General features: G+C 37.7%; 1 protein-coding gene across 1 annotated transcript in view; it reads right to left on the bottom strand.

The window, feature by feature from the left end:
* Positions 1–27,179, bottom strand: part of CF2H8orf34 (chromosome F2 C8orf34 homolog) — a 413,397-nt gene that overhangs the window by 31,181 nt on the left and 355,037 nt on the right. The window contains 1 exon segment of the mRNA XM_043601164.1: positions 7,074–7,121. Within this exon segment, the coding sequence (XP_043457099.1) occupies positions 7,074–7,121 (48 nt within the window).

The raw sequence follows: 27,179 nt of genomic DNA, 5'->3' as shown, positions 1-27,179 counted from the left end.
TAATAAACATTCAGTTATCCTTTGTTTATTGCAAATTATATAAAGTAAAAATGGAACATTAGCTCAGTAAAACATGTAGTTTGGGAAGAACTCTAAAATGGTAAGTTTTTGGAATCGTAGAGATAGTACAAACATTACTATTAATAGATCATTTAAATGTTTTACTTTGGTTTTCCCTAAAATAGGGTTTAATAATATTAATGCACCTGTTTGCTTTATCCATGTCAACAGGAAATACTATGTATGTTCAAACTAAAACCCATCAGACTTTTTGAGGGGGACAAGAAGCTGAAATCTTGAACATTTCTAAAAACAGGAGCTGATATGTTCTGTGCCAACTTGTTCAACAATTTTTCTAGAGGAATATTAAACTATGTCTCAACCATAGTACAAACTGTTTCATACACCCAAGAGCAAGTTCTGGGGTTGCTTTGAGAAGAAATGCCATTCATCCTTTTTCTAAAACACTTTCACCGTAAGTATGTAAACACCCAGGGACTAGGAGTGCTGAGGAATGGTGATATGCATCACATGGAAACCGGCTGCCAGCCGTATGTCAGCATATCATTGTATCTGCCAACAGAGGAAGTGCTTTATAAACTTCAGCAGTAGTATTATTCCACATGGATAGCCTATTTTTGGATTCTCTAAATGCAATCAATCAGTGATTTATGTCATCTGTGGCCATGGAAGTTCAGTATGTTTAGAGAAAAAAAAAATGCTCTTTTGCTTAAACTTTCCCCATTGGATACTCCAATCCTGAGACAACTGAATATCCCTCTTCCTTTGGATAAATATGAAAACAATGCACAAAACATCAGCTTCTATCTTCCAAAAAGGATTAATCGCTTTCATTTTTACTTCTATAACCATAGGATCCACATAAAATAAAAATCCCGGAAGCATGTTGCATGTAAAGTGAAACAAAATTACCCTCCTCTTCAGGTACATTTAATAGACTGCTCTCTCTGACGCAGAATTAATTCTACACTTCCATTGAAACAAATTTCTCCATTTATAACTTACATACGTCAATTAATACAAGCATACCTCATTTTATTGTGCTTCCCAGATACTGTGTTTTTCACAAATGGAAGGTTTGTGGTAAGCCTGTGTGCAACAAGTCTATCAGTGCCGTTTCCCCAACAGCATTTGCTCACTTTATGTCTGTCACATTTTGCTAATTCTCTCAATATTTCAAACTTTTTCATTAATATTTTATTTGTTATGGAGATCTGTGATCAGTGACTATGACTTGCTGAAAGCTCAAGTAATGGTTAGCATTTTTGAGCAATAAAATGTTTTTAAATTAAAGTGTATACTTTTAAAAGATATAATCATATTGCACATTTTATAGACAATACAGCGTAAACAAAATTTTTATATGCACTGTGGAAGCAAAAAATTCATTGACCAGCTTTATTGCAATATTTGCTTTACTGTAGTGGTCTGGACCTGAACGCACAATATCACCAAGGTATGGCAGTAAAGTTTGAAAGTACCTTTCTTTTCGTATTTGTTAATGAAATGTCTTGTATTCTCAGACTGAGATCCATGATTTTTTAGTAAATTATATTTTTACAGCCCATTTCTTTTGGGAATTGTAAAAGGTCAATTAAAACCTAAAAAGAGGGAAGTAATAAGTTTAGGAAGCTATAAGTTTGAACTCATAGAATTTGGGAAAAGAAAACAGAAAAAAGCAATGATGAAGTTAGAAAAATACGGTGTATTGTGGAAAACATTACAAAATAGATGCAAGGTGCTAAAATAAATTTATGTGACAAACTTGCTATACTACACTGTGCACTGGGACCGCGCTCCATTTTATGTCCTAATTCATGCCATTTGGTGACATTTCTCTGCAAGGAAATTATGGGATAAAATTGTAAGGTTTTGAAATGGAGGAGAGATTACTGAGTACAGACAATGGAAAATAAATCATTTTTTCCTAGCATGTCCTTCTAGTTCCTGATTCTGTGGAGGTTCTGAGTCTTTCATGGACTTTTCATAGACATTGTTTATAGAAATTGCCAGTACTGCAAATGATTCTAGCCCATACATTGTACCCATTTGAACGTGATTGGTTGGTACCCTACAGATATTGGTCAGTTTTCCCAGTTTTTCCATCTCTTTATAACTTCAGCATTTCCTATTTGACTGTATATCTAAGGGTTTAACTATCCTTTGAACTGGTTATAACACTTTACTGGTCCCCTTACTAATTAATGAGTTGAGTAAGTCTTTGATATGTGTTCATTTTATACCTGTATGAAAACCAGGATTAAGACTTTAAAAAAAAAAACAAAAAACATTGTAGCAACGTGGATGGCACTGGAGAGTGTGATGCTAAGTGAAATAAGCCATACAGAGAAAGACAGATACCATATGTTTTCACTCTTATGTGGATCCTGAGAAACTTGACAGAAACCCATGGAGGAGGGGGAAGGAAAAAAAAAAGAGGCTAGAGAGGGAGGGAGCCAAAGTATAAGAGACTCTTAAAAACTGAGAACAAACTGAGGGTTGAAGGGGGGTGGGAGGGAGGGGAGGGTGGGCGATGGGTATTGAGGAGGGCACCTTTTGGGATGAGCACTGGGTGTTGTATGGAAACCAATTTGGCAATAAATTTCATATATTGAAAAAAAATTAAAAAAATAAAAAACAAAAACAAGTTATCCTTTAACAAAATGTATCAGTTCTAAATGAATGTCAAAGACAAAATAGGGTTTCCTTGAAAAAAATTGTTTCCTCCTTTCTTAAGTGAATGAAACTATGTCACAAGCAATAATACTGGTTTTTGAAAAGTGAATCCCTGTGCATGATAAAAAATAAATTGTATCTTATCTATGACAGGATAATGGCATGCACTTTCCATAGAAGTGTAGTTGGAACTTCATGACAGTCACCATCACGCAATAGTACAACTCAGAGAACAAGACGGGCCAAAATAGGCATGAGAAGTGATTTTAAGATACTGTGTTGCATAGAATCGGCCTCCTTTCCGGTTCAGATCGTAGAGCTGGCAAAACCAACCTCCACAGATTTGGAAAAGGGCCTGCCTGCTCTACATGCTTTTTTTCCTGTCTGACACCCTTAGCAATTGCCAATCTGCCATTTGACACCTTGAGTTAGTTCACACTCCTGTGTGTGTTGCCTCCGGCCTTCACCAGCTAGCTTCCTGCAGACGTGAGGAGCTGTTCTAAATTGCTCTTTACAAAGTTTCAAAAAATCATTAACTTCAGTCTTTAGTTCTTTATAGCTTCTCACCCATTTAGGTTGACAATACTTTTCTGAAGCATATACATTTAAATTAATAAATCTCTCATGATTAGGGGATTTGTAAGGAGTGCACTATGCTACTTTCCAATTATTCATATGGGAAATGTGATGTTTTATTTTTATTTATTTGTTTGTTTGTTTGTTTATTTATTTAAATATATGAAATTTATTGCCAAATTGGTTTCCATACAACACCCAGTGCTCATCCCAAAAGGTGCCCTCCTCAATACCCATCGCCCACCCTCCCCTCCTTCCCACCCCCCATCAACCCTCAGTTTGTTCTCAGTTTTTAAGAGTCTCTTATGCTTTGGCTCTCTCCCACTCTAACCTCTTTTTTTTTTTTTTTTCCTTCCCCTCCCCCATGGGATTCTGTTAAGTTTCTCAGGATCCACATAAGAGTGAACACATAGGGGGAATGTGATGTTTTAAACACATTAGCTTTTCTGTAAAAAGTGTGACAATCAAGCTTTGGAAGCAGTTGATTTTGATAAGTTGTTTCAAATTCTATACATTTTTTGAATAACTGTTAGTATTATTTCAAAACTGAAATTTCTGTGACTTGAAATTCTTATTCCTACCTGAGTTACCAAGTGTTTTACAAGTGAAGAACACATAATTTCTTTAAAAATTTTGACCATAAGAATGATTTTGAAGATTAGGAAAAGTAGACTATTTAAAAATATCTCATTTTATATTTGCTCAAAAATACAAATCCTATTCTGGAAAAATAATATATTAAACAACAAAAAATGTTGAATGGAAATTCCATTTTAATTTTGCTTGTAGAAGAGACCGTATTGTCTCTTTAGTTCGATTTAGGTCTAAACAATATTGACTTAGTGTCATGTGGTTATAATTTTGTCTAATTATAAGACTAAATTGAAAAAAAGCAGACTTTGATCTGCAAAAAGTTGTCCAAACTTTAAAAAGAAATGTTAGATATATTTAAAAATGTAAACACTGTGGTTTATTCAAGTTTTAGTGTATATACTACATAAAAGCAAATGTTTGCTAGCCCAGTTTTAAGTTCAATGCTTCTAACATTTATAAAAATTGTTCCTTATCGTTTGTGACTCTACTAAGAAGCAGAAAGAGAACAAACGTGAAAAAAGAGTAGACGTGAGAGAAAAAAATTATCATTTTATGGCTCACATTCTCAACATACTCTCCATGGAGAAGAATTTGAGTATATATTTCCTAGAGACCAAATGAATTAATATCTGCAAAAAGAAACAAACTAGTAATAAGTTAAGAGCTCGCTAATTAAGATCATACTTAGATGGGGCACCTGGGTGGCTCAGTTGGTTGAGCGTCCGACTTTGGCTCAGGTCACGATCTCACGGTTCGTGAGTTCCAGCCCCGCTCTGTGCTGACAGTTCGGGGCCTAGAGCCTGCTTCAGATTCTGTGTCTCCCTCTCTCTCTGCTCCTCCCCTGCTCACACTCTGTCTCTCTCTCAAAAATAAATGAAAGATTAAAAAAAATTTTTTTTAAAGATCACACTTAGAGTTTTATTGTAAAGAATGATCACATGTTGGTTTAAAAAAGAGCTTAAATCTAAATATAAAACAATATTAGATGAAACCACTATGTCAGAGCACCTGGTGACAAGTTGGTTGAATGTCCAACTCTTGATTTCAGCTCAGGTGATGATCCCAGGGTCTTAGGATTGAACCCCACATTGGATTCTGCGCTGAGCATGTAGCCTGCTTGGGATTCTCTCTCTCTTCCTCTGTCCCTCTCCTCTGCTTGCACTCTTTCTCTCTCCCTCTCTCTCTCCCTCTCTAAAAATAAAAACAAACAAAAAAACAAAACAAAAACAAAACACAAAAAAGCTATGTGATACTGAGCTCCTAAAAAATGCTTATGGGCATACACATACTTATAAATTCAAACTGAGAATCGGTAATGAATCTCATAAGCTGGGGAGATTTTATAGCCCTAGTCAACCAAAAATATTGTTCTTGAGAGTAAATGAATAAACAAAACTCATAAATGTATTAATAAAATTTTCCTCTTTACCCGTATTATACAAAATTGAAGGGTTTGCATGATGTATGTAGTTACTCTCTAGAAATAACATGGAAAGAACACTTTAGGGCAGTGTTTCTCAAACTCTAGGGTGCTTCAAATCACATGAGGATCTTGTTAGAATACATATTTTGATTCTTTGGATCTGGTGTGATTTTGCATATCTTACAAGCCCCCAGGTGTTGTCTGTGTTGCTAGTCAGAGGACCACACCGAGAAGCAATGCCCTGCCAGAACCTCCAACAAAATGGCACAAATCCTCAACCCTGTTATCACATTAAGCATTTATAATCGTGTAGAACATGTATGCTTAGATTGCACATAAGGATCTTTTTCTCGGATGAGAACTGCACAAATTAAAGTTCCATCATCTTGTATGAGGCCCATTTCCTGTACTGGCACCTCAATTTTCTTCTTCCTCCAACAGCGCTAGACTGGTGCAGGACACATTACAAAGGGTATCAGGCACCCCTCTTGTAGAGGTGGCCCACCATCCCAGGCCCACCAAGTAGGCCACCACCAAGTAGGGAATGCTGAGCCAAGAGCTTTAGCAACCACAGAATCCTAAAGAGAAATTCTACTTGGGTACACACCGAAAACAGTGTCTGCCTCTCTTCGGCAATATTAATGGTTTTAATGTATTCTAGTCAATCTCTGCATCAAATTCATTAAACTGAAATTTAAAGTTGGTACTCTAACTCTCCGATTTTTTGCAGCATATATTTTGATTTTTCTAACCTGAACCCAGACAACCAACCTGGTCTTCTCCTTTCGTTATCTCTTCTCCAGGTGCCTTTGGCAAAACTTCAATCAGCTCCAAGCTTGTAAACCAGAGATGTTAGGGACTTAAAGGGGTGCTATATACTCTCATTTTCCTCTCCGAGTGGTATTTGGAAGCAAGTGTGAGTTTAAGTATGGGTACACTGTTCTGAGGAAGTTTTGAGTGGCACATTCAGTAGGCCACTCAAACTGGATCTTAAATGGATGCATGCGCGCAAGAATAAAATATTTAGAGATAAAGATATTCTATCTTTCTGAGGAGCAATATTCAAACCAAATATTTGGTACTTCTTTGACATCATCACCAGATTATTTCCCAGTCCCCTTCACCTACAACAGATTCAGATATCTAATTTAGTGACCACTGTGGTTTGGCTTCAGATCAAGTCTTGTGGATTCTATCCACGGGTTTATCAGCAAGTTCCCAAATACCATTTGTAGACAGTCCAAAGACATGTCCTGTGACACAGAGCATGCTTGGATATCTCCAAACTAAATCCAGACATCTAAATGGTTTTCCAACAAAAATCTACCATATATCTTATCTGTCAAGACAGCACTTTGCTTAATGGCTTGTACAAGTAATGTCCTTGATGAACATTTATCACAGGAATGAACACCAATTTGGTACAGATTATTCTTTTCATAAGAGCAATGATCATGTCTTATTATTTTGTGCACGTGTTTCTCATTTTTTAGGATATCAACAAATGTTTGTGAGTGAAAATATATGATAGCCCTAGGCCTGTGCAGTTGTACACATCATTTTCAGGATGACTAAATTATTATAAGGTATCCCTCTATCAACAAGGAAAAAAACAACATTTTGATGAAATATTATTTATCATCCTGTTTTGTTGGGCATGACCAGTGTGACTGGGTATACCCCAGAGTGGAAACTGTAGAGCAGATCGAGAAAACCCAAGCGAAATTCGTCCTATATGATAGACTGATTTCAGACTATGTTACAAGGCTAACTTAAAACTCACTTCTTCCAGGTAGTTTTTCAGTGACTGTCCTCCACTGGAGGCTTCTCCCTAGAGGCAAAGAGGAATAGAAGTTGAAAAAGTCAGGGGAAGGAGAAAGAAAGAACGATAGAAGATGAATCATGAAGAATATTGAAACCTGGGAATAACACCAAATCCTTACTATGCTCCCACCATGCTGATTGGGGTTGTCAGTCTGGTGACTTTCTCCTTGGAAGGAGATCATTTTTTCAAGGCAACAATATTTCTTTTAAGTGGATTTTAAGTCACATAAATGAATAACCACCTGGAATAGCTAACTAAAACTTAGGACAGAATGCTAAATGAGATCCGTAAAATTTTGTTATTAATTTTATAAATATGTTAGTTTAAGAAAAAGGTCACCAATTCTGTATTCTATAAATCTGTATGAAGATCTAACACATGGACTTCAAAATATTTTATGGAGAGAGTATAGCTCATTAACCTGTCTTTTCCCAGTGTTTATATGCAGCCTTTCTTTCTCACCTTGCTTGTACATTATTAGTAAATTTTCCATTATTTGTGCTTTTCACGAGACCTTTATCAGGCACTCGTAATCACTGAGATTTAAATCATAGAAATTTAACATCAAATTAAACATACATCCCAAATCCATCTAAACATTGGTGGTCAAAATTGTCAAACAACTCATTAGTTTGGATAAGTTATATTTTTTATACTACATGGCCAGAGACATTTGGAAATAAATCCTGAGACATCATGAAATGATAAATTCTAGGAGAACATGTGTGTTTAAAGGATAACTAAATACGTGTGAATAAAGCCTACATTTGTTCCTAACTTTTGGAGGACATTCTTTTTAACACTTCAAAGATTCTCCATATATTATCTCATTTAATTGGTTTTCCACTACAACCGGAGGGCAAGACATCCTCCGCGAATCTGATGAATAAAGAAACTAAAGCCTGAGGGGCTCAAGGAAATGCTTAAGTTCAAGTGGCTAGGTATGGGCAAAGCCCTGCTGGGACCAGATTCAACTCTGACATTCCTTTCCCTCACTGAAATGAAAAGTTTAAAACATAAAACATTAAATGTACCTTATTTTTTAAAACTTGTGATGTATACTCCAAAGCACTTTGACCGAGTTAAAAAAAAAAAAAAAGAATGCTCATTTCAAAACAAAAATTAAGCTAGAGCGAGTTAAAAAAAATGCTCATTTCAAAACAAAAGTTAAGCTAGAAATAAAGTATTGGTTTCCTTAAGCGCTTAGAAATCACAGATGTATAATATTTTCCCCCCCAAATCATGGTTTCCACTAGTGAAAAATTAGTATGCTGTAGTTTAACTGTTTCCAAATGCTTCCAAGCTTGTGGGATTTTCAACGGATATGACAGCCAAAGAGATAGGACAGTTATATTTACTTAAGCTAAAATATAAACTATTAGGAAAAATCAAATCCATATAAAACCCCCAAACTGTGAGGAATTTAACTCAAAGCATATGGAGGAGGCTGGAAATTTTCTTCAGATAAGCTGCTTTTTCTAGTTGGATTTGCTATACTATCTCCCTTTATTTGGATAATTCGTGGAGAGGGAATACAGCGGGATCTTCCAATTTGGCTCTTCCTTGTGACAGAACTAGTCCTTTGTGTACTAGTAATCCCTTCCCCGTCACCTGGGTTGCCCGGGGTAAGAAGATAGCGAGGCAAACTGCAGTTGGTAAAGATCTGCTTTCTGGAGGGGCCAGCGTTGGAGACCTGCCTGGCCGGCCTCTGAACATCTGAGGGCTAACAGTGAGGCGCTCCAGGGCCGCCCCCGGGCACTCGCTGAAGAGGCTATTTGTTTCCTTGGAGCTAGACTGCAATGGTTTTCCCAATTCATCTGGACACTTGCAGTCTTATGCTAAGACCTGCTAATGACTGAGGGTTTTCTTGATGGTCAGATGTAACCAAAGCACTGTGTAGGCTACAGGGCTTTCTTGAACAGGCTTGCTTCTTCCCACAGTGTCAGGTCCTTTTCAATACCTATACCATAGAAGAGGAGAAACCCACACAACATCATTCGTTTCAAAGGCCACACAGACTGGAGTTTGGCTGTAGCTACCGTTCATAAATCACTGACATTGGTGGCACTGATGAATGAGGAGCATGAAGTAAAAAGACCACCGGAGGAAAATACAGAGGAAACAAACACTGCATAGAGCATTACAAATTTGGCATAGGGCCGAATGCACAAAACAAAGAACAAAATGTCAGGATCTCTGATCTTAGGGTCAGAATAGATGGCACCAATCAAGAGGCTTGATTCAATATGTCAGTCTCGGGTTCCCCATTTCTAACCTGGGACTGTTGAAATGCTGACCTTTCCTCCTTCCCCCCGCTGGGGGCGCTAATGAAATAAAATCCCTTTTAAAAGCAGAAAGCTGTCAATTTCCGTCATCCTTTTCTAAATTTAAAAGAACTGGCATTTTAAATATCAAGTCTCTCTAACAATATAATATTTTGATAATCACCCGGAAGTAAATAAAAATTACCCAAATGCAAAATCGCTTGAAAGAGAAGAAAAGGGATACAAGGCACACAGCGGGGTGTGGAGGAGGGAAAGAGCAGAATACGTGGAAACTATGCCAGACGGAAAGAAAAGAAAAGAAAAGAAAAGAAAAGAAAAGAAAAGAAAAGAGAAGAAAAGAGAAGAGAAGGGAAGGGAAGGGAAGGGAAGGGAAGAAAGAAAATGTATTTCCTGAAATGTAGTTTCACTTATCATGAATCTTTTTTTTTTTTTAATTTTTTTTTTCAACGTTTATTTATTTTTGGGACAGAGAGAGACAGAGCATGAACGGGGGAAGGGCAGAGAGAGAAGGAGACACAGAATCGGAAACAGGCTCCAGGCTCTGAGCCATCAGCCCAGAGCCCGACGCGGGGCTCGAACTCACGGACCGCAAGATCGTGACCTGGTTGAAGTCGGACGCTTAACCGACTGCGCCACCCAGGCGCCCCTATCATGAATCTTAATATAACCACACTTGAGATGAAAAATGTTTTAAATGTGAATTATAAAATATGTTATAAACTCAGAGAAAGAGAAAATAAAGACTGACATGATTACAGTTTACCATTTGGCATGGGATTATGACTATTAGAGATGAAGGCTCTTGTTGCTCCTTTAGTTGTTTTCCAGCTAAGGAAATATTCTCAGTGAGAGGGAATATACTAGAGACAGAGCTAGGACTAGGCCCACACTCTCCTGAATTCAATACCATCTCTCACTATACCAGGCTTCTCTTATTTAAGTGTTTATTTATTTTGAGAGAGAGAGAGAGAGCGTGCATGCAAACGGTTGGGGGTGGGGGGGGGTGGGGAGGAGGAGCTGTCAGCACAGAGCCCGATGTGGGGCTTGAACTCACAAAATGTGAGACCATGACCTGACCCAAAATCAAGAGTCAGACAGTCATCCGACTGAGCCACCCAGGCACTCCATGCTTGTCTTATTTAAATCAGTATTTGCTATTCATCTCTTACAAATCCTTATGTAAAATGCATATAGACTTGTATTTTTCCATAGAATATACTTATTCACAAATCTTTTACGTCTAAGGCCTCTGGTATGAATTTCTTCCAAAGAAAGTTTCATGAGACCCCTACTTCCACCAGAATGCTCTTTCTTCCCACCTTCCAACTGAAATTAAACAATAATCCTAACATAGACAGCACCCTCTTAAGAAGAACGCATAGAAGAATGCGAGCTTGATAGGAATGGCCAAGGCATATCTGCACCTAAGGGACTAATAAAACTTCACCCATTATTTATTCCACAAGTATTTATTAAGCCCTTATCGCATGCCACATACTGTGCTAGGTGTGGGGACAAAGAGGTGAACAGTCCCTAACATAAAAGAACTACTGTAGTAAGAAAAAATCCTACTATAAAAAGTTTACCTTGAGAAAACAGTTATGAGAATATAAAACAAATGTTACTCGACATCGGCAAGCCCACGGTGCTACAGTAAAAAAAAATACGGGGAAAGGGCTCCTAGTGTTCCATTTATTCAACAAGCATGTATTGACAACTCTCATGTGCTAGAAGCTGTTAGAGCCACTGTACACATGTGATCGAAAAGACAAAGTAGAGGAATTAAAACTTGAGGAAATTATTTTTAATCTTAGTCTTAAAGACTTAATTAGCCAGATGAAGGGGCTGAATAACGAGAAGAGCTCATACGAAGCAGAAGGAAAATTTTGTGCAAGACCCCAGACACAATATAGCAAATATATGAAACCACAAATATTTCAATGAAGAGCACCAATTATACTATGCACATAAATGTGTACTGTATTTTTAGATATAGAGACATTAACATCATGCATCATTTCCTAATTCTATACTATAATTTCCTGTAATATAGCTGTTGACATGATGGTTATATGTTGTGTTTTCTAACTGCATTATTATACAGCATTGCCAACTTTGTGGCAGATGTTATAGAAATTGAAGTTCAGCTTTCCAAACTCTAGCAAACTCTATAGGCAGCAATTACCACTGATGTCCAAGAGGATAGGCAGTGATCTATTTTCAATTAGTAAAAAGCTGGGTGCAGTAGTTTGTAACTCAGAACTTTTGGAAAGCTCAAAAGTCTTTCAAATCATCGATGTTGTCAATAAATGGTTACACTTGTTTGCAGACCATGCATATTAACAAGTGCTGTTTCTAATTGGCCTCAATGTCTTTTCATATTAAGTTAAAATTTTTCTGAAAACTTATCCACGATCTTGGGAATAAATGTTGCAATAATGCAGAAGTACAGACACCTCTCTTTTCTGAAAATAGCACATTTATCCTTACTGCCTTAGCATTTCTAAGAGCTAAAAAACAGTGACATTTTGAAATAAGATGTTATGATTCACTCTGCCTTCAAGTTCCCCTGAAGCAGCTTATGTTTGTACTAGGAACCAGCAATCTAAGGCATGATCAGAAGCCAAATTTGTACCCTCACAAAGGACAAATAACATTCAATCCCTAAGCACATAACTGACGGTTAAATTAAAATGAAAACGATTTACATGTTTCTTCCAATTTTTTCATGTTAAGCTAAATAAGTCCTTTATGGTAATGCCCTTGCCTTAGAGCCTCACCTTAAAAGAATGAAAAAGGGCAGCAGCAATTATGGGATTAATAATTGTCACTAATAGTGTTAAATTTCAAATTACTTAAGGCATTTTAGCGTTCCTTCTTATTTTCTGAAAAGTAACTTTTGCTGTTGCAAAAAAAAAATGTTTTTTTTCCTTTAATCCCACGTAAAACAAAAAAGGAGGGCAGTGTAAAGCTAATAATGAGAGGCTTCCTGTTTGGGAGAGTGCTAACTTTTATCCGTGGATATTGGAGAAGAGACAGAATGAAAGGGTGGGGCTATATGGATGCTAGTGTTAATGATATTTAATTACGTTGACTTATAGAATAGATAGAGACACATGTTATTGGTCAATTGATTTTTAGAAAACTCCATTTGACCTTGAACTATTCATTGTACTATTTATGTGTGTCTTTTCTGATGTGTTGACTGATTTCCCATATCAATAATTAATAGTTTCACTATGATCATTGCAGAAAGTAGTAGTCATTTATTCCTCTAAAATGGTTTAATGTGCCAAAACAGCAAACTATCAGCCCTAAGATCCTGGAGAGTCAACTTTTCTTCTGAAGCAGAGTTTCTTCATACATAAAGTATGGACAACAGAACCACATGGTTGTGTTTCATATGAGATGGTGAATGTGTAAGAGTATGGAAAATTTCCACTGTAAAGTGCAATATTATTATTTTGTAAATGCCTGTATCACCGCTGATCCCACACCTATTGGTTTTCCTGCTTCCTACCCTGGCCCCACTACTCAAATTTCTATGTGCTCCTTTGACACTATGATATCTTTATCAAAACACCTGTCACATTCTACTATAATCCTGGTTACTTGCTCAATCTTTCCTCTTTAACTCTAAGTTGCTGGATGGCAAAATTTATTTTTATTAATTTTTGCCTCCCATGTCCTGGTAAAAGTCCTGGCAAAATGTTTAGAGAATGAATGAATAACCAGACAAACAATCAATTTGCAGATTTTACATAGCTCTGGATCCTATACAAGTCAAAATTTATAAATAGTGGGATAAAAGAACTCAGTCACTTTTATTTATTCAAAAAAATTTTTTTAATGTTTACATATTTTTGAGAGAGAGAGACAAAGGGAGTGCAAGCCAGGGAGGGGAAGAGAAAGAGAGAGACAGAGGATCTGAAGTGGACTCTGTACTGACAGCAGAGAGCCCGATATGGGGCTCGAACTCAGGGACTGTGAGATAATGACCTGAGCTGAATTTGGACACTTAACCGACTGAGCCACGCAGGAGCCTGGCCCTTAAGTCACTTTTAAAATCAGTGAATTATTGAATTTTTAAAATCAGTGAATTATTATTCAATGCTTGTGCAACAAACCCACTGAAGAAGTTGCTGATCATAGGATTTGTTAGTAGTTACTGAATAAAATTTCCACCTTGAAATATGAAAAATATGTATTAGTAAGTATATTTTAATCATTTCTTGGCAATCTACTGCTATGAACAATTATTTTCATAATAATGAAAAATGGAAATGTTCCAAATTGGCCTTTTATTTCTATTTATTATTTATTTTTTTAATTAATTTTATTTTGTTTATTTATTTTTGAGAGAGACCAAGACAGCATGAGCAGGGGAGGGACAGACAGAGAGAGGGAGACAGAGAACCCCAAGCAGGCCCCATGGTGTCAGCACAGAGCCCGACTCAGGGCTCAAACTCACAAAACTGTGAGATCATGACCTGAGACGTAACCAAGAGTTGGACGCTTAACAGGCTGAGCCACCTACGTGCCCCCAAAATTGGCCTTTTAAAAAATATGAAGAGATACAGAATTAAAGAAAGAGAAGTTTTTTAAAAACTTTGAGAGGTAAAGACTAAAATAGAAGGGGCACAAGATGAAGCAAGCACAAAAGGCAACACCTTAAGAGAACCGGAAGGTTAAAAAAAAAAAAAAGAGGCAAAAACAATTTTCAAGGGAAATTTTTTTAATCAAAAAGAAATTAATAAAGGAATTTTTTTAAGTATTTTAGGGAAAGTGATATATGTTGAAGATAAGTAGAAGGGGAAACAAAGTTGACCCTTGAACACTGCAGGGGTTAACGGTTATAACCCAGTTTCATGCCAGTTGAAAATCCATGTATAACTTTTGACTCACCCGTAACTTAACTACTAAGAGCCTACTGTTGACCAGAACCCTTGCCAGGAACATAAATAGTCAATTAACACACATTTTACATATGATATGTATTATATGCTGTATTCTTACAATAAAGTAAGCTAGAGAAAAGAAAACGTTATTAAGAAAGTGGAAAGGAAGAGGGGCACCTGGGTGGCGCAGTCGGTTAAGCGTCCGACTTCAGCCAGGTCACGATCTCGCGGTCCGTGAGTTCGAGCCCCGCGTCGGGCTCTGGGCTGATGGCTCAGAGCCTGGAGCCTGTTTCCGATTCTGTGTCTCCCTCTCTCTCTGCCCCTCCCCCGTTCATGCTCTGTCTCTCTCTGTCCCAAAAATAAATAAACGTTGAAAAAAAAAAAAAAGAAAGTGGAAAGGAAGAGAAAAACATTTACAGTACTGTACTGTGCTTATGGGAAAAAAAAAAGCCCTATATAACTGGCCCTACACAGTTCAAACCTATGTTGTGCAAAGGTCAACAGTATATGGATAATAGAAGACTGTAAAGAAGAAAACAAAAGCAAGGGAAGAGAATAGATACAAAAAATTATAATTCCAGGAAACCTCCCTGAAATAATAATAATACATTCCATATTGCACTGTATGCCTGACAATAATTAGCCAGAAAGACTGACGACCACAAGACCAATTCTAGCAAATTTATTGTATTTTAAAGAAAAAGAAAAAAAAATACTTTGGGCATTTAGAAAAACAGCTCACATGACTTATAAGGGGAAAATACTTAGATTATCATTAGATTTTAACAGCAGCAATTTATGCCAGTAGAAAATGAATTAATATATTTAAGATACTGAAAGAAAGAAAACGTGAGCCCAGTTAACTAGTGGAGAATGACCTTCAAAAACCCAAAGTGCTTACATGTAAGAACAGATGGTGGGTATTGACTACAGAGTCACCTGTCCTGAGGCCACACGGCAGTTTGAAAGGGGAGTATATACATAGGGTACATACTCTGACAATGTGGATTTTGTGCAACTATTAAAAAATTGGGAGAGAATAGAGAAAGCAAATGCAATTTTTTTTTTTAGTTTTCAGTATTTATATTGGTAGATGCATTGGCATTTTTATCTTGAGACTCTGCGTATAATGTTTTAAAACTAATAAGTGATTATGGAATATTTTAATTCTAATATTGCTTTTCTCAATGAAGATCAAAATTGTGGGTATAGGAAAAAGCAGACAAAGATATAACCATAAAAAATTAAACTAAAGACTTGGTATTCAATACGGGCACCTGGGTGGCTCAGTTGGTTGAGTGACTGATTCTTGATTTTGGCTCAGGTTGTAATCCCAGGGCCATGGGACCCAGACCATGCTGAGTGTGGAGCCTGCTTAGGATTCTCTCTCTCTCCCTTTGCCCCTCTCCCCTGCTCTCACTCTCTCTCTCTATCTGACATTAAAAAAAAAATTTGAAAATGAGTCTTGGTATTTTCTAATCTGAATTGAATGTGTCAGTATGAACTGTCCACTCAAAGGGGCTAGAAAAAATGACCAACCCAGTAGCAATGATTATCTCTAGTGTCCAGACTGTGGTCTTGAAATACCATTTCTCACTAAAAGGAACTAGGGCCTTTTAAAAAAACACTGGCCTATTCCATATTTGGGGCAGGCTGTGTAAAACACAAGTTTGGAATATCTTGTGCTACCCAATAGCAAGGAAGCTACCAGAGACTACCAGGGGCATAACAAAGTGACTCAAAAATAAAATTGAAGCTCTCACAGCCCAAAGATGGGACAATGTGAGATCTAGCAGTGAAAATAACTTCCATAGGTTGAAACATATCAAATAAGTTTAAAGAAAGAATTGGTTCTCTTCTGAAGATAGTAGGGAAAGTATTCATTATCTTGAAAACTAGTAAAGAAGGAAGAGAAATCAAGCAGGCATCCTGCCTTTCTTATGGGAACTGTATTACTGGCTAATCAAATGGTAAGTGAAGGAAAGGGTCTCTTAACAAAAGTACTCTAACAAACAAACACAAAATAATTCATAAAATCAAAATATCACCACTTTGCAACTATCAATGAATCAACAGAGTTTGGCATTAAGCCTCAATGGCTGCTAAGATGGTAACATGAGAAACAACCAAATATTACATGTCCCCTCTAGTTTTGCCAAAGAGGAGCTTTACCCAGTTTCTGGATAATTTGCAGGAACTGAAGGACTGAAGGACTGAAGAAGACTGAAGAATATGTTGAATTATACCAGGAATATGAAGTTAACAAAATTCAGAATGCAGAAAACTACACATCAAATGGCAGGGTTCTTCAACAGATAAACTGTAAGAAAATGCAAGAAATGGCAGAGGAACCTGTAGATTAAAAGAGACTGATTTTTTAAAAGTTGGCAAAGTTGACAACATGTCGACAGAGGCATATTTGAACGATAACTCTACTTTCAAAATGGAAGGATGATTATAAGTTAGAAGAGCTGTTACTTGTGGGGAGGGGCAGAGGTTGTGACTGGGACAGGGCACACTGGAGGGACTTCTCGGTTATCTAGCAAAATTCTATTTCTTGACCTGGGTAGTGTTGTCACCATAAATAAGTCATTAAGCCATATATTTGACTTGGGTGATTTTCTTTTTTTTTTTTTTAATGTTTATTTTTATATTTATTTTCAAAGAGAGACAGAGTGTGTGTGCATGCACAAGCAGGGGAGGAGCAGAGAAAGAATCCCAAGCAGGATTCATGCTGTCATTGTGATGCCCGATTGGGGGGCTCGATCTCACAAACCAGGAGATCATGACCTGAGCTGAAATCAAAAGACCCAGGTGCTTAGCTTACTGAGCCACCCAGGCACCCCTGATTTGGGTGATTTTCTGTATTTGTATTCTATTTTGTAACAAAAAAATATATTTCAAAGTAAACAAATAGCCATTTCTAATATTAAACTATATAGTTACAGGCATAATTGTAAGGTACAAAGGCAGCTCTTAAAAATGAGTGTGAAGTATTACAAGGCTCTATTTACTATTGGCTACATCTCCATGGTCACATATCTAATCTCTCATTGATCCAAATCTTTTGGTGTATGTAACAAAGTAATTATTGGTTATATATCTAGAAAAGTAGTTAAAGAACACTCTTATTGTTCTGATTCGATCTTAAACTAATCTAATTATAGCACTGACCTCATAAAAATCAGTTGGCAATTTTGATTTTTACCATTTGAAATAATTAAACCTTTACATTTTCTTCCATTAAGCTTTTAAAAAAATCAATAGATGTCACTTTGGAATCTGTAAAGTACTTGTATAAATTCTCTAAGGTCAGTGAAATATGAATGTCAGTCTCATAATTTAAACCAAACATACAATGTATTCTTTTAAAATTAAATTAACTCGTGTCTTTGCAAAATGGCTAAATGGCTAAGGTGACCAACTTCCTGAACTGTGACTCAGATGGGAGCATGCAGGAAAGCTGATACCCAATGGTCATGAAATACCAAGACTTTTATGTCTCTTCTGTTCTCAGCCCATGTTTCCTTAATTTAAAAAAATGATTGATTTTTTAGATAAGTAACAATACTAGACATGTCTCTACATTGAATGAAACATATTTCTCTAACAGATCATGGACACAAATAATTTAGTGCTTCTTTTAACATATATCTCTGATTTTTAACTTCAACAACAAAAAAGACCAGTTTCACATTTCAGACACCCTTGCATTATTTAATAGACATTAAAGGGCTATAGACTAGTTTAAACTTAATAAGAAAAATTGTTTTTCATTGACTTGTAAATGTAAATAAATATAGGCAGTCCAGGGCAGAAGTCCTGCATTAAAAGTGTATTTTTAAGCTTTAAAATATTTACTTAAAAAAAATATTTACTTAAAGGGGGTTGATCTTTTATTTATTTTTAAAAATTTTTTAATGTTTTTCATTTTTTTTTGAGAGATAGAGAGACAGAGCATGGGCGGAGGAGCAAAGAGCAAGGGAGACACAGAATCCTAAGCAGGCTTCAGGCTCTGAGCTGTCAGCACAGGGCCTGATGCGGGACTCGAACTCATGAACCGTGAGATCATAACCTGAGCTGAAGTCAGATGCTTAACCGTCTGAGCCACACAGGTGCCCTTGATCTTTTGTTTAATTGGTTCCTTAAGTGGTCCAAAAAGAATGCTAGCTGTAGAATTAAGTTTCAAGCGAAATAAACAAAATGTATGAAGTAGCATTATCTAGCCTGTCACAAACTTGGCAGCTGATATCATAAACAGTGCCACTAGGAGAGTTCGGACTTGGCTGAGGGAAATATTTTGAAGCATAATCAATTTTCCAAGAAGAAGAGGTGACCTCCAAATAAATAAGAAAAGTGACTTGGGAAGATAAATATGGTGTTTATCCAAGTATCATAATTACTAACTCTGAAGTTTTGAAAAGACAATTGTCCATTACTATGTCTGAACTCACCACCTGTGTTTATGTACAGTTATTTCTTCTGCTTAATATGACTTGGTCACTGGACTAAGACTTGGCTTTGATTCGATGTATTGTCAGAAAGTGGGAAACATGATGTCCTAGAGAGGCAAGAGTACAGGCTTTAGAGTCCAGCAGCTATGGGCTCATACCCCAGTTCTGTCACATATGCACATGTGCGTTGGGCAAATTATATGACTTCCCTGGGTCTTGGTTTCTCCTTCAGTCAATGGTGATAACACCATGAGCACCTCATGGGCCATTATAATGATTACATGAAACAATGTCCGCAAAGCAGAGAAGACAAGTATGAAAGCCTGGCTGTCATCATTATTTATCAGGATAATAAGTACTAGTACTAGTATTAGGAGGCTTTCAGGGGATGAAAGACAGAGAAAGCCAGCTTCACACTATGTAAGGTAGGAGAATTAGAGATATGCTTAATTCTTTAAGAATGTAGCTGGAAGGGGGACCTGATGCAGGGAAATTAGATGCTCCTTTTTCATTTATCCAGTCTTATTTGGGTGTCACTTTCATTACAAGGATCTTGCACCTTCAGTGACAGGTAGTTATTGAATGGCTTCCCACACAAATCAGATTTCAGCAGTGCATTCAACGTGGACGGATGGCAAGGGAAAGGGGACTTTTAAGAGGCTGGACATAAGAACTAGAAAGAAGCAAATGACGCAAGTCAAGAGAAATTATTGAGAAAGGGAAGTAAGAATGCATCCTTAACAGGACTTTATTCCTGACCATCTCTCCTTCTTCAATTCAAGACCCTCCCCAACACTCAAGTCATACTGAGTAACCTCCAGTTCCTCCTACAGTCAGTGTCTCTGTCTCTTTGTCTCCCTGTCCCTCTGTCTGTCCCTCCTTCCCTCCTCAGGCCATTCCTTTGTGCATTCCATGCCCTCTTCCTGATTTCACCTAGTAAGATTCTACTCTTAAGTCTAAGTTCAGTGCCCCCTTGTTCCAAGAGGACTTCCCAACATTTGTGTTGCCCTCCTCATGTGTTCCCATGACTCTCTATACAATTAGAGAATTTGCTACACCAGTTGCTTTGGCCTGACATAGTCTCCACTACATTGTCAGCTCCCTAAACACCTCTTACTCTTTTTAAGTTTATTTATTTATTTGGGGGGGGGGCAGAAAGAAAGGGGGAGAGAGAGAGAATCTCAAACAGACATTGTCAATAGGAGCCCGATATGGGGCTCGATCCCACAAACCGTGAGATCATGATCAAGAGTCAGATGCTTAACCAACTGAGCCACCCAGGCATACCTCCCTGGACACATCTTTAACATTTGCAGGACCTGAGGTGAGCGGTCAGAGGTCCACATTGTCAACAAGCTATTATATAAAATAAACTCTGACTTTCAAACAGACCTGGCAGGTCAGCTTCAAATTCAGAATTCTAATATTCTTTCAAGTTCTGCACCGTAATTTGGCAGAAAGGGAGAGGAGGAAGGCAGTGCTGACCCCAGAGCCATACTCTTGCCTCTCTTTTTGCCCCACCCATGTTGTACCCCAAGGGGTTTTGTGAGCATATGTGTGGATATCCCTGCCTACATCTTGAGGCTCATTTCATCCTCCCAAAGGGCGATTGCTTGCCCACACCTCAGGTCTGGAACTGAGCTCTTGGGAAGGGATGGACAAAAGAAGAAGGCCATGAAAGTTCAGGAAGCAGGCTTCAAATCATTTGGGAAGGAGATTTTAAGATGCTGTACCTCGTACATGGTCAGGCTCCAGGTAGGTATATCCCCTTGACTGAGGCATTCTTCATCCCATGCAGAGGGGCACAGCCTGGGGCTGGACTAAGAATACCAATGAAGCTCTCTGCCAGTAGACATTTCTGTCCCTTACTAGCTACAGCACTTAATGCAGGGCTTGGCATCTAAGAGTCAATCCAAAATATTTATTGAATGAACGAGGATTATTATAAAAGGCACAATTTTTTAACTTAAGGTGACAAACAATCAAAAGATAGTTAGAAGGTGTGGTTAGAAATCTAGGAAGACACAGACTTTATCTCTGAATATTTCAGAAATAACAGAATCACGGAGATTCTAGTACCAAGAGGTAGGGAGACAGGTCATGTTTTAGATCTATGTAGGATCCACAGAAAATATAGTTCAAATAGGAACTAGAGAAAGATATTTTAAAAATTGACTATTTTTCTGAATTGGAAAATGGCCTTAAAACATAGATGAACAAAAATAACCCAAAGATAGAATATAAAAATAACAATGAGTGAGATCCAATGAAAGTACCTACCAAAAAGAGACCTTCAGTCTTACCAGCTCAAATGGTCTATCTGCGTAAAGATCAAAGGCACAGTTCTCTCTAGGAGAGGCAGAGTGCTTTGCACTGTGATTATCAGGAAGGTGGATAAAACTTAAAATGGAAACAAAGTGAAAAAGGATGTGGAAGGACCTGTTTACAGAACGTATCTTTGCAATCAGATTCTGCTAACTACAGGGTGTACCACACCTCTTCAGCCTAGTCTCACATTTCTATAAACTACGAAGTGATACCAGAGTTTATGTGGATCACCCAACACCCAACAATGCCGCAAACCACAATTTAAATGCTTGATTAAATCTAAGACAGGGCACAGAATGTGGAGCTCATGATGATGCTCCAAGTCTCTTTGATGCAGTACTGTTTTTCCTTTGTGGTCTAAAACCCTTGCCCCTTTGGGGAGTAGAGCTCCAAGATGTTCTATAAGAAGAAATTTCTATGTTAATTCTTAGCCTAAAAAGTAAATTTAATGTGCCTTACAGAACAAAGCTTACTTTGGGGCCCTGAAAAGGGCCAAACCACATCATAGAGAGTAAGAAGATATCTTCCATTCTCATGAAGGTATGCCCATCTTTAGAACCAAGTTCAAAGCAAACATCTTTTGAAGTCTTACTGAACATGACTGAACATTGAGGTTTATTACAATGTTTTTGCATGTGTTTGCATTTTGTGAAAACAGCTAGGATCAGAAGCAGAGAAGCCAAAAAGATTTCCTGCCAGGTCTGGGAATCTAAAAGCCAGAAATTTCGAGAGAAAAAATAATTCTTATAATATGTGTAGCCTAATTTTACATACGCTCCACATTAATTGAGATGAACACCTGAAATCCTGGATACTTTTTGACAGTGAACTTCAGAGCCAAACTATTTAGCCCTGTCTCAAACCCATGGCAATACTGCAGGTTAGAAGTTAAATGTAACTCATCTTATGGTCACTACCACTTAGTTAAACATATCAATTTAATAAAGCCAAGTCAAGAGAAGGCTGCCTCAGTATTTTTAAAGATCACAAGTCTCTTGGGAAACAGTTCTCTTTACTCCTGCAGAATGCCCTTTGAAGCCCAGAGACACAACAAATCAAGCTAATCAAAGTACTTGCCACACAGAGTTTTGCATTAGCATGTTGGGAGACTTTAATCGCTCACTTGGCTGACCACCTCAGGGCTGACCACCACACACAATTGTGCAGCATAATGCCCCAGCCAAGGAGGCGATGGAGACACAGGTTGGCCACTTTTGTGGAGGAGAAAAGTTTCAATGGCAAGTGAGATAAAACGATACACAACACAAATTTTCAAATTTCTCAAGAAGCTTAAACTAACCTGATGAAACTAATTGTAAAGTATTCTATGTTATTTAAAAAATCACATATAGAATTATAAAAACAGAGCCAGGTAGCAGTTCATATTAAAAAAAAACAAAAGAGGGAGCTTTCAAGTAACGACAACATCGGTGTGTATAGCAGTGCAGTGGAAACTACCGAAAAGCTATTTCAATACCAGGCATGGTTAGTAAAAGCACAATAAATTCCATCAGATTGTTAATAGTTGAACTTTACATTCCTGACCAGCTTAGAGTATTGTGCTCACGTGTAGTGAGATGACTCAAGGGGAGAAAAGTCCGAGAAGAGTGTTACATAAGGGATGACTGAAGAAGTTGTTCACTTTCATCATAAGGACAGAAGAAAGAGTGATGAGATGTTTAAAGATGAAGATTTAAAAGATGGAGAGGAAATCAGAGTTCTTTATTGTTTCAGAGAGCAAAATTAGGGCATATAGATGAAAGTTTCATGGGGACAGATTTTTCTCTCAAAGTGATGAGGTGTTACTGTAGAGCAGTAATAAAATATGGGTGGGAGCAGGAAGCTTCAGGAAAGACTGTTCCCTGAAATCTTGGGAGCAAGATCAGGCAGTGACCTATAGTAGAGGTTCTTTGTTGAGGAAGAAGTTGCCTTATATTCTTACATTGAGTTTGCATTATACTTCCTTCTCTTAAGAAACTTGATCTCTTCCTAAAGTTCCCAAGTTGGGTATCTCAACTGAGGCATAGGGATAGTAAGGGGATAGAATCAGACTGGCTTTCTTCCCCACAATTATAACCCTGTTGCATTTAACTCAGGACAATGAGCTGGAAAAACCTTCAATAGTTAGCCTTGCTTTTGACTGTGTTATCTGAATAAAGGTAAGGAAAATGGCCTTTATCTAGTAGCTACTATAGACCAAGCACATTTAGCTCTGTGCTCAATCCTTACAATATTCCTGTGAAATAATTACCTCTATTTGACAAATAATGAAACTGAGACTAAGAAAATTCCAAAGTAGAGCTGGGTTTTGAATCTTATGTTTTTGAAGTCTTGATCTTTCTAGAAGAGAATGAAATCAACCATTTCATTTGTCAAACTGAATGCTTAAACTGTGAGGTTGATTTAAGCCCCTACCTGGACTCCTAATCCAGTTCTCTATCAATTATGTTATCCTATGGTTTTCTACTTGTTGGTTTTGATATTCTAGAGTCAACCCAACAAATTATTTACACTAAACCTGAACATAAATTATTATTGTGGATAACAAACTCATTCAAGTATATGTAAAGTAACTTAAAGAAGAAAACTTAATGTGAATCATCAAAGCTTATGTTAGGTCCTGATAAGAACTTAATAAATAATGCTGCAAAAACTCCAGGTCCAGATAAATTATTTCGTTTCTGCCAGGAGAAAGAAGTATGGGTAAGTGTATCCTCAAGGCATTCAGGATATAAATGCATTATTCAATACTCCTGGGAAGCCAAGCCTCCAAATCAATAGAAAGAATCGTAGCTTTAGAGACAAGATTGGGTCTGAATCTTTTTGTGTATGTGTATCATTCATTAGGCATGTGGCCTTTGGGTCAAATCACTTAGAGTCCCTAAGTCTCTCTTTAGTTGTGAAGAGAGAATAGAAAGAGTAAGAATGCTTTCAGTTGAAAGATTAGGGGTAATATCCATAACATATGGTGCTAGGCACTCAATAAATCCTTCCCACTTTGATTATGACCCAGCACTCCAACATCATGGCCTTCACTCTACCCACCTTCCTTTCCCCCATCTAATTCTCCAGCTGTGCTGAACTGCATGTGGGCTTTAGATAGATTTTTCTCTCCCTCTGTGGTAGTGAAGCTCCCCAGTAACTCAGCTCACCAACCCAAAGTCCGCCTTCTCTTGGAAGCTGTCTTTGATCACTCTTCACCCTGCAGTCTCCATTAAATGCCGCCCCCTCCCATGTATGCTCTGTGTATATATGTCAGAGTATTTCTCTGCTCTCACAAAGTCTGTTCATTCAACTGCCCTTCCCATCACACTGTAAGTTCTTTAATGCCAAGAAGTGTATCTTTCATTTCTAGATTCCCAGTACTTCAGAGAATGCTTTACAATAGAAGATGGTCCATAAATGTTTCCTGAAAGAATGGATGCAGTAAGCCCAGAAGGTCAGGATAGCATTTTATTTCAGGGCTAGACTAAATCATTTTCTAAGAATAGCTTTATTGGTCAATCTTCTTAAAATCTTATTTAAGAATTCAGACGACTTAGAACAAATGTGCATTTACATACATTTTTATTCATTTGGGCTGCTATAACAAAATACCATAAACTGGGTAGCTTATAAACAACAACTATTTATTTCTCATAGTTCTGGAGGCTGGAAGTCCAAGATCAGGGTGCCAGCATGGCCAGGTGAGGCCCTTCTTTTGGGTTGCAGACTTCTAATTATATCTTTGCATGGTGGAATGAGCAAGGGAGCTCTCTTGGGGTCTTTTATAAGAGTATTAAACCACTCCTGGGTTTAAACCCAGTCATCTCCCAAAAGTACCACCTCCTGAAGTCCTCACCTCTCCTAATGTTATCACTTTGGGTTTTAGGATTTTAATACATGAATTTTAGAAGGACACAAACACTCACACCATAGCAACAAGGTAACTTGAAAGGCATTCAGAAAAATCAAAGATACATTTCTCTACATTTTCCACGATAGTCAAATAAAAATACCACTTACTTCTACATGTATATGTAAAGGGTGAAGTATTCTCTTATAAATTTAGTAGATGTTAACTTTAGGCTGATAATTAAATGTTTTTTCCTCCCCAGGCAAAACTGATGTGTAATGGATAAAATGGGTAAAAAATGTGAGTTTGGTTATACATATGCAAAAACTTGGTTAGAATGGTTTAAAGAAATATACACTGTGCACACGTGCACATGTGTGTACATATGTACATCTAGATAGAAATTTTTAAATATTTATTTCTTCAAAAGCTCTGGCCCTCTTCTTGGAAATGCAAATAGTTAAAGCTAAAATAATTAAATTTTATTTTTATCATTATTGTCATAGCTGTGCCAAGGTCATAGCTGTGCCAATGTTGCTAAGAATAGTTACAGGAAAAGTAAATCTAAGCTTGATAGCCTTTACTGCTGAGTTTAGAGCAACTTCCAACCTTTGAGGAAAGTTATGACCATTTGGCAAGGAAGCCTATCTATTAAATACAATCCACCATTTAATTGGGTGAGCCTATAAGAACAGTACAAGAAAATAAGTCTAAGGATAATTTGCATCCTCTACATTATCTTTGCTGGGGTTGAAAAGAAGTGTAGCTCTGAAAGGCCCCCGGTTCCCACGCAGACAGCAAGCCGCCAAACCCCTTATAACTCTTCCTGCCTGAATTTGGAATAAAGTTAACAGACCTGCAAAGTTCAATTAAACATAGATAGTTCTTAATAATGATGCTATACTCCCTGATTTCTCAGAACTAACGTAAATATGTTCATATATCACTAGTTTTAGGAGAGGATATTCCAGCCTGACAATCCCAGCCAAGTCAACTGCTGGCCCTCTAAGAAGTGTGGCTTGAATTCAGCTTCATAAAGGAGTCATCCTGTGTTATTGTCTTGACTCTAATTTAGCTTGAGAATCTGCTGTTGTGATACAAAGGGTAGGCCTACCCAAAACCACTGAGCTAACAGAAAAACAAATACATCCACATGGGGGAGGGGGGGAAGCAAGCCAGTTTTATTGTTTGTATAAAAAAGAGAGAATTTTGGGGTGCCTGGGTGGCTCAGTCAATTAAGCATCCAACTTTGGCTCAGGTCATGAGCTCATGGTTTGTGAGTTCCAGCCCCGTGTTGGGCTCTGTGCTGAAAGCTCAGAGCCTGGAGCCTGTTTTGGATTCTGTGTCTCCCCTCTCTCTGTCCCTCCCCTGCTCATGCTCCGTCTCTCAATAATAAATAGATGTTAAAAAATATATAAAGAAAAAGAGAGAGAGAATTTAGGGGTGCGTGGGTGACTCAGTGAGTTAAGTGTCCAATTCTTGTTTTCGGCTCAGGTCATGACCTCATGGTTTGTGAGATCGAGGCCCGCATCAGGCTCTTTGCAGTCAGAGTGGAGCCTGCTTGGGATTCTCTCTCTCTTTCTCTCTGCTCCTTCTCTGTTCTCTCTCTCCCAAAAATAAATAAACTTTAAAAAAAAAAAAGAGAGAGAGAGAGAGGGAATTTAAAAAGAAAAACAAAAATCAAAACAAGTCACCTTATCTCTGTGACTCTCCCTCCTGCCATCACAGCACACATCCCAGGTTGGCCAAAATGCACAGCATTTCATAATCCCTGCAAAGGGGAGCCCCTTCCAGGAAGCCCCTGGAAGACAAAGGCTGGGCCTCAGCACCATTGTGTTCTCTGGGCCATCAGAATGGTTGGCACCCAGTAGACATACTGTGCATATCTGCTGACCAATCAAATGGTACCCTGTTGGACTATTTCAACCCAAGAACCCACAATAATGTGAAGCAACTATGAACAAGTTCAAAAGCTACCATTTTTAGCACTTTACATATAAATGATCTCAGTTCACCCTTCCTGCAATTGTATAAAGTTGCTTTTATGAGTGAAAATACTGAGTTCAGAGAGACCACATTGCTTGTTCTGTATCTTAGAGCTAAAAACTACTAACACCAGATTTGACCTTGGGTTTATAGAACTCCTGAGTCCATGTTCCATCCAATGTGCATTGTCTTTACTTCTCAGAACATATATAAGATTTAGCATGGCCTAGGTTTAAATTTTGGAAAAACTCTACATAGACTCAGCATAATGTTCAATG

The sequence above is a fragment of the Prionailurus bengalensis genome, chromosome F2 (genome assembly GCF_016509475.1).
Source record: "Prionailurus bengalensis isolate Pbe53 chromosome F2, Fcat_Pben_1.1_paternal_pri, whole genome shotgun sequence".
Classification (NCBI taxonomy): Eukaryota; Metazoa; Chordata; class Mammalia; order Carnivora; family Felidae; genus Prionailurus; species Prionailurus bengalensis.
Note: the sequence above shows the minus strand (reverse complement) of the source record. Positions and strands in the feature narration are given on the sequence as shown.